The sequence below is a fragment of the Giraffa tippelskirchi genome, chromosome 7 (assembly GCF_054371585.1).
Source record: "Giraffa tippelskirchi isolate mGirTip1 chromosome 7, T2T-mGirTip1v1.2.pri, whole genome shotgun sequence".
Lineage (NCBI taxonomy): Eukaryota > Metazoa > Chordata > Mammalia > Artiodactyla > Giraffidae > Giraffa > Giraffa tippelskirchi.
In genome coordinates this window covers 109,152,355-109,160,684 of record NC_137281.1, presented here as the reverse complement: position 1 = coordinate 109,160,684, position 8,330 = coordinate 109,152,355, and the positions used below count along the sequence as shown (strand labels likewise).

Genomic DNA, 8,330 nt, shown 5'->3' with positions numbered 1-8,330 from the left:
TTTGGAAAACGGGAGGCCTCGCCCGGCGGCTGCCTAGGCTGGCTGCTCGGGTCCCCATATATAGTCATATCCACCGTCAACTGGGAGGCCGGCAGGCGGCAGCGAATGGGCGAGCAGCCCCCGCGGGAGCAGCGGGGAGGGCGCGAGGGGCGGAGGGAGGAGAAGGGGGAAAGGGGGCAGGAGAAAAAAGCTCTTCCAAAAAAGTATTGGCTGTCTTGAGGAATGCGGTCGCCCCCTTGGGAAAGTACATATCTGGGAGCAGCAGGCGGCTCTGCGCTCGCACTCCAGCTCCGCCGCTTCACTTCGCGCTCGCCTCCCTGCTCCGGCCGCAGCCCCAGGGCCCCTCGCCGCCGCCACCATGGACGCCATCAAGAAGAAGATGCAGATGCTCAAGCTCGACAAGGAGAACGCCTTGGATCGAGCGGAGCAGGCGGAGGCTGATAAGAAGGCAGCGGAGGACAGGAGCAAGCAGGTCTGCGCCTCCCCAACCGTGCGCCCTCGTGTCGCCCGCGCTCCGCCCGCCCTGGGGCCGGAGCCCCGGGACCCGGCCTGGCACCCCTTCCTGGCCCCTCGCCCCGAGGACCCCGGGAGCCACCCCCACTCCAGGGCGCCTGAGAAGCGGGAGGGGAAGAGCAAGACTGACTTATTCTAACTTTTTCTCTTATCTGGGGACGCTCATTTCCCTTCTCGGGTTGCCGGAGCCCGTGAAGTCCCATCAAGTGCTAGAGGCACTTGGTTCTGAGGATCAGAAAGCAATTTTGGATCTGGGGGTCGGGGAGAGGAGGAGGGTTGAAGGAATCAAGTCCAGAAAGTGTTAGAAGTTCTTCTGGACTTTTGACTGGGGAATATAAAACATTCAACTGGGGGGAGGGTGGAGTGACAGTCATGGAGTTTTTTGGTTAAAACAAAGATGGGACAGAAGAGAGGGTATGGCGGGCGCGGAATCGGGGCCATCCATTTATTCTGCAACGCCAAGTTGTGGGCTTGAGCCCACTGAGACCTCGGTAGGAGTCTTGTCCCCGGGAGCGGTGGGGGGTATGAAGTAGCCTCGGGACAAGAGGAGGTTACCTAGGGACCCTTGAACCCCAACTCGGTGGTGCCCCAAAGCTGAAGGGCCCCAGCCAACCCGGTGCCCGTGTTGTGTGTGTGTGTCTAACACCCGGTCCGTGCCGGCCGCCCGCGCCCGCCCGCCGCCGCCCCCCAGCTCGAGGAGGACATAGTGGCCAAGGAGAAGCTGCTGCGGGTGTCGGAGGACGAGCGGGACCGGGTGCTGGAGGAGTTGCACAAGGCAGAGGACAGCCTCCTGGCCGCCGACGAGGCCGCTGCCAAGGTACCCCAGGCGCGCGCGGCGCGGCGCACGAATGGCTAACTCTGTCTCTCTCTCTCTCTCTCCCTCCCTGTCTTTCCCTTTCTCTCTCCCGCTGTCCCTGTCCTTCTGGCTCTGTGCACCCACAACCCTCCCTTGCGGGATCACGCTGCCTGCCGCACCCCCCACCCCGTCCCGTCCCCGTCCCCCACGGCCAACTCCCAGCTGGAAGATGAGCTGGTGTCGCTGCAAAAGAAACTCAAGGCCACCGAAGATGAACTGGACAAATACTCCGAGGCTCTCAAAGATGCCCAGGAGAAGCTGGAGCTGGCGGAGAAAAAGGCCACCGACGTAAGTGCACGCACACACTGCCCCCCCTCACCTCCTGCCCTTGGGGCCTGCTCTGGGGGTCATCACAGGGGCCGGAGAACCATGGAGGAGGGTCACCTCCTCTTAGCTGGACACGTGCACACAGCCTGCCATGGCCCAGAGCACTGGATGCTGCCCTCAACTGCTACTGCACACGTTCATTTTTATTTCATCCATTCCTCTCTCTTTTTTTCTCCTTCTTTCCCTCACCCCTGGGGCTGGAGGGGGATGAGGGTGGTGAGAATCTGGGAGAACACAGCAACTGAAATTGGACTCTGGAGGTCAACCCTTCCCTGTGGTGGCAGAAAACCTCTGAGGTATCATCACCAAGGTTTGTGCAAGCAGAATGCCTAGTTTTCTCCACTTTCTTTCTTTTTGCCATCTCTGGTGGGTGGGAAGGCCTGGTTTTCAGTGAGCAATCTAGTCAGGATTCAGAGGACCTGGCCTCTATATTGAAAGAATGACATAGTGCCTGCTACTTATTCTGAGAAGGTTAAGCTTGATGGTGGGCCTCAGAAACCGCTGAGGCCTCCTTACCAGGGAAGTCTTAATCCAGCCCTTCAGATCTGCCTGGGAAGATGATACTTGCTTGGGTCTGCACTCTGAGGGCACTAGATCCAGAAAGTAAGCTGGGAGTTATATATAGCTCAGTGCTTTATATGGTATAGTGTGCTAGCTGCCCCCTGATTCCCCTGCTCGCCCCACCCCGACCTGTCAGCCTCCGACAACCACCACATAGTTTCGAGGGTGATGCACACACCACAAAAGCTCTGCCAGTATTTTGTCCACTGCCCTCTGAAATCTCTTTTAGCTGAAGAGCTTGCCTCTTCTGCTGCATAAGTCGAGACAGGCATTAGCTTTCCAAAGGAATGACTTCTTTTTCACACCATTCTGGAAGCTAATTAAGCCTAGAGGCCCAATTAGGCAAGAATTCCTGGGGAAGTGAGCAACAATTTCAAGAATGTATGAGCACCAGGGAAAGCTATGCCCAGAAAGTTGGAACAACCAAGTGCAACGGCAGAATTTTTTGTACGGAAGTAAAGTGTACATTGATGGAGGCTCTGGGTTTTGAAATCAGTAAAGGCTTTCTGTGATGTGAAAGGTGTGAAATGTAATCTCCAAGCGTGCTTTGTAAATGAGAGCTCCAGACACAGGACATTTAGAATCTGACAAAAAGAAAAAGTTTCAGTGAAGAGCAAGGTCCCTGGAGAGGGGGTTCAAGGAAGCACTTATTTAGCTAAAATATTTAAGTTACAAACTACCTGACTTTAGAAAAAAAGCCAAAAAACACATATAACTCTGCATCAGTTTTGTATAATGTAGATCAGATGTCTGCTCCGTACCTGGAGGATGCCTGTCTCCCCCAGATTCTCCAGCAGGACATTTATTTAGCTTTTTCAAAAGAGCCGCTGATAGATCAAGGAGAGATATTCCTTATAAGGAAAAGAATGCAGAGAATTTGAAAATAGCCCAGTAAGACTGAAAGCAAGAGGAGAAAAAAGCTACTACAATTCTTAAGGGGGAAAAAAATCATAATTATTGTGTAACTATGTGGTGCTATCATGTCTTTATTGAAAAATCTTGTTTAAGGGAGCTTTGGAATGAGATGAGGCAGAAGTAGCAAAGAGGATATTTAAAGCTAGTTGGAGGCCGGGGAGTGGGCGGAGCCAGGAGGAGGGGGAGGTTTCTGAAACTGTTTTCCCCCTCCCGCTGGAAAACTGTCCCTAATATGCTACACTTGTTTAGGAGGTAGTATATTGATTATCTTCCCCTTTTAGGTTGTTTGCAACCTGTAGGGATGTAGAAGACATTTGTGAAGAAATGCTTTATTTAGAGTGATTCCTAACTAGTAAAAATAGTCAAGACCTGAGGAGGAAGAGACAGATGTCACAAGGGGAAGGAGGAGGTAGGAGAGAGGTCAACTTCCTGAGGTCGAATCATATTACATTTGAGACTAGGGCATTGCATTGTCATTACTCACCAGTGTAAAATATTTTCACATTTTTCTACTGCTAAAAACATTTTTCTACTAATTTTCTACCAAACAATTTACAAACCCTATTCCAGAAATGGGCTCTTCCTCTCTTGAAAGGTTGTAATTCGCATGGTCGAATCTCTGATGGCTTTGTTTTGAATTTCTTGTGGTCAGTCCACCTAAGTGAGGCTGGAGGGGATCAAGGGCTCCATTTTCTCTGGCCTCAACCCCCTTCCCCAAGAATTGTGATGTCTATGACATCTGCAATATCTGAGTCTTTATTCCTTGTAGGTCTTTTCTTCCTAAATCAGTGATTCTCAACCTTAACTAAACATGGATGGTTTAAAAACTTATCTAAGATGGTTTAAAAACTTAAAATCCAGGCTGCACCCTAGGCCAATTAGAATCACTGGGAGTGGAACCCAGGTATTAGTATTTGTTAAATATTCAGGTGATTCCAATGTGCAGCCAAGGCTGAGAACTGTCCTAAACTCTTTTGTATAATGACATCAGCATGAAAGTGAACTCACCTGAAACTGACTTTCCTAGGTGTGTGAAAAGCAAGACATTAAGTCACTAGTTGGCTGCTTGGAGCATGTGCCCGTGTCCAGCATTTTCCAGGGCTCCTGAAGGTTCCCAGATGTCCCCTCTCCCACCCTCAAAGTTGGAGACCTACTGTCTGTAGTCTTAGGGAAGCAGTTGTGACCACCCTCCTGACTAGACAAACTGTGTGGAAACAAAGCCAGAGGCTCCACCTGCAGGATGCAAGAGCCCATGCTGGGACTTGTCTAAGCAGAGACTGTGATAACGTCCTTAGCAAATGAGTCAGAAAAGCAAGTTCAGTTGTTAGGGCTTTGGAGAAGGAGGGGGTTGTCAGCTGTGGTTTCTTTCTCTTCATTATTCCCACACTTAAACACATTGGAACTGACTTGAAGGGCCTTCTGTGAGAAAGGTGAGGAAAGAAAGCTGTGAGACTTAAAAGACACTTAAAAACATAGCCCAAGGGGAGTATGGACAGAGACTCGTTCCCAGAGCTTATGTCCACTTTGGTTTTCATCCAGCCGCAGCCGGACGCTCTCATAGGGTTCTGTTGGCTTCCTTGGTGTGCTTTTTTTTTTTCACTTCTCAAAGGTTACATACTGTATTGTTGCATTTATATAACATTCTAACAATTATAAAATTATAGAGAAGAAAAATAGTAGATGTCAGGGCTTATATAAGGGATGAAGCAGGGGATAACTGAACATGACTTCAAAAAGGCAATTTGAGGGATCCTTGGGGTAAAGGAAATGTTCAGTATCTTGTCTGTATTTATTGTTGTTCTTTAGTCACTAAGTTAGTATCTGACTCTTGGCAGCCGCATGGACTGTAGCCTGCCAGGCTCCTCTGTCCATGGGATTTCTCAGGCAAAAATACTGGAAGAGGTTGCCATTTCCTTCTCCAGAGGATCTTCCTGATCCAGGGGTTGAACCCACCTCCATTGGCAGTCACATTCTTTACCTTGGTGTGCTTTTAAAAGGCATCTCAGTCTAGCCCAGAATTGGTCAGATTCCAGAAGATTACAACCTTCCTACAATCAGAGAAGGTTGTAACTAGAAGGGACGCTTGAGACAATTGTTTTTATGGGAAAGAAAGAAAGTTTCAGAGAGGCTGGCAGGTCTGAGGTCCCACAGCCAGTTGTGGGCCACAGCCTGACTCTTAAGACAGTGCTTGTGTGTTTTGTTTTGTTTTGTTTTGTTTTTAAACTTTTTGTTTTATATTGGAATATAGCTGATTGACAATATTGTGTGATAGTTTTAGGTGAACAGGGAAGGGACTCAGCCAAATACATATGTATCCATTCTCCCCCAAACTCCCCTCCCCTCCAGGCTGCCACATAAGATTGAGCGGAGCTTCCTGTGCTGTATAGTAGGTCCTTGTCGGTTATTCATTTTAAATATAGCAGAGTGTACATGTCCATCCCAATCCCCATAACTATCCCTTCCCCTCAACCGGAAGTTGATTCTCTCAGTGAGTCTGTTTCTGTTTTGTAAGTTCATTTAAGGAGTTTCATACGGTATTTCTCCTCTAAGACAATGCCTGCTATTAACTAAAGCTATCATTGAGTTACCTACTTACCTCGTATTGTGCTTAGCGCTTTCTATTATTTCATAATCCTCACGTACTACGATTAACCGCGCTTTTACAGATGAAGTCACGTTGTTTTCCAAGTCACACAGCCAGGAGAGAACCAAAAGCCAGATTCTAACCTAGCAAGACAACATTTAGGAGGTTTAACCTCTGCAGTATGTTAGTGGTTTTCACATCATGAGTTTGGAGGGGAGGAGAGTTGTTGGGTTAGGATCTGGTGTTCTGGGGTTCTTTACAGTCCCTCTGGGTACACATTCAAGCCCCAAACCCCTCACTCGGCTTCTCTGCCCCTTGGGCAGGGGAAATCTGGCAGTCCGGAGCGGAGCGCTCCCGCCGCCAGTAGGCGGCACTGTCTCCCCTTGCAGCCAAATCCGTTACTCCGGGTTCTCCGCGGCACCAGGGCGGGGCGCTGGGAGTCGAAGTAACATCCTAGGCGCCGTGGGGCCCCGTCTCCTGCCCACCTGGTGGCCCCGCAGCCGCGAGCATGCGCGGTGCCTCCCGCGGCTGGCGAATTCCCGGGGTCCGCGGCGCGCGACCCGCCCCACCCGCTGGGTCCGCCCCCGGCGCTCGCGCACCCGCTTGCGGTTCGCCTGAGCTGCCCGGGAGGCCGAGACTTCCGGGCTGAGCCTGGGCCGCAGGGGGCGCCGCCGTCGCGCGCTGCGGCCTGGGCGGGGCGGGCGGGCGGTCGGAGTGCGGCGGCAGCAGCGGTGGCAGCAGCAGGAGCACGGCCGCCCGCCTCTTCCACCGCAGCCCGCCCGCTTGCCGGCCCGCCTCTGCCCGGCGCGATGGCGGGGAGCAGCTCGCTGGAGGCGGTGCGGAGGAAGATTCGGAGCCTGCAGGAGCAGGCGGACGCCGCGGAGGAGCGCGCGGGCAGCCTGCAGCGCGAACTGGACTACGAGAGGAAGCTGAGGGAGACCGTAAGGGACCCACCCATCACCCACCACCGGAGGCGCCTTCTCCCCGGTCGGCACCCCCGGCGCCCCGCAGGGCCTCCCGGAGCCCACCTTCTCTACCCCTCCCCCCGCCCGGGGGGCACCTGGCGCACCTGGGCCCTCAGGTGTCGTCTGGGGAGGGGCCCTGCCCCTTCACCTCGGCCCTTTTCATCTCGCTGGTCTACAGTCAGAGAACCAAGGGGAAAGCAGGAGTGGTGTTGAGAAGGTTCTGGAAGCAGCACTTTCCCAGAAGGGGCTCTGTCTGGGGTGTTTGCGTTCGACCCGGCGTCTCGGATCCCCCGAGGCAAAGGGATGTGCCCTTTGCCCTCCTGGCATTATTTACTCGGAAGGTGGGAACTAAAGAGGTCCCTCCTTTTGGAAATCTGTTCTTTGGGGAAGGACGCTAACAGATCACGTCTGAGGCATTGTCAGGATTTGAGGCCCGGGGATGCTCAACTCGCCCATCTCTGTCCAGCCTCGGTTTCTTTCAAGCCTGTTTTTCTGGGGTGGTTGAGACACTGACAGCTCGTGTACTGACTTAGTATGCGGCCCTTTGCCCTTCCCTTTCTTAACCAGCCTTCCTCCCAAGTTCTCCTGTGCAGATAGATGTTCCTTTGTTACCGAGTCTTGAAAAAGTTGGCTAAATGGCTACGATTATTGGGTGTTTTCTTCCGCCCGCTTCCCCCTCGCCCACGTTGAGTGTAATACCTGGCTTCCTTCCTTTTTCCTAAGGCAAATGTATCCAGCAAACAGGAACAGGATTTCAGGGGTAGTTTAGGCGTTTGCTGTTTGGTTTTTGAGTGTGTGTGTTTTAACTCCAGCACCTTGGGAATTTGAGGACAAGCGCTCATACATGGTCGTGCTTGTGCTTGTCGGGGTGGGGGGGACCGGGTGCGGCCTCTGCGCGCTCAGTCGCCTCCTACTCTTGGCGACCCCGTGGACTGGAGCCTGCAGTACTTAATAGAGGCCTTTACTGAGATGAGAAGTGTATGTAATGGTGTTATGGTTGGCTGTAGACGCCATGGGACCTGTGTTGCATAAAATACCTAGCAGCAAATGGATCCTCTTAAGAGGAAAGCCTAACTAGATGCAGTTTCAGATAAAATGGTCAGGAACCAGGAAATCAGTAGTCAAGAGATCGTTTTCTGTAGAGGACAAGACAGCAAAGGTCCCATGGCTGTTTCTGCATTTGGCCAGGCAATGAATGAATTCCAACTCCTTCTCTGACTCGCTGTTGTCCTTGAACCTTTAGAACCAATAGAACAGGATGATGGATAAGAACTTTTGATCCAGGCTGCAAATCATTGAACTTCTCAGCCCCTCGGTTCCTGGACTGTACAATGTGTATAATGGTAGTACCTGCCTGTTGTGAGGATGAAAAGAGTATGTGTAAAGAAGTTGCCATGGTACTTAGCACACTAGTGCCTTGTGTCAGTTAGTATTAGAATGGCTTTGCACTCTGCATTGCTCATTATTCCCTTGCTTTCAGTTCTCCAGCAATCAAAGGGCTTTAAAAATGGGATGCTCATTTCACTACATCTTAAAATACTCCATTTCAATGCTTCTAATCAATAATTCTTGTTTCAACTTGAACAAAGAGAGGACACAGGCAGGCTGG

General features: G+C 51.6%; 1 protein-coding gene across 37 annotated transcripts in view; it reads left to right on the top strand.

The window, feature by feature from the left end:
- Window positions 1–275: 275 nt before the first annotated feature.
- The window catches only part of TPM1 (tropomyosin 1), a 30,559-nt gene continuing 22,504 nt past the window's right edge, over window positions 276–8,330 (top strand). For 12 of the 37 annotated variants that reach the window (XM_081507532.1, XM_081507527.1, XM_081507537.1 and 9 more), the window contains exon 1: window positions 6,464–6,697. In XM_081507532.1, coding sequence (XP_081363658.1) covers window positions 6,566–6,697 — 132 coding nt within the window. In that variant the 5' untranslated portion in view covers window positions 6,464–6,565. Of the gene's footprint in view, window positions 473–1,204; window positions 1,331–1,531; window positions 1,658–6,389; window positions 6,698–8,330 lie in introns of those variants that run through there. The other 25 variants (XM_081507510.1, XM_081507506.1, XM_081507514.1 and 22 more) reach the window with 5 other exon arrangements.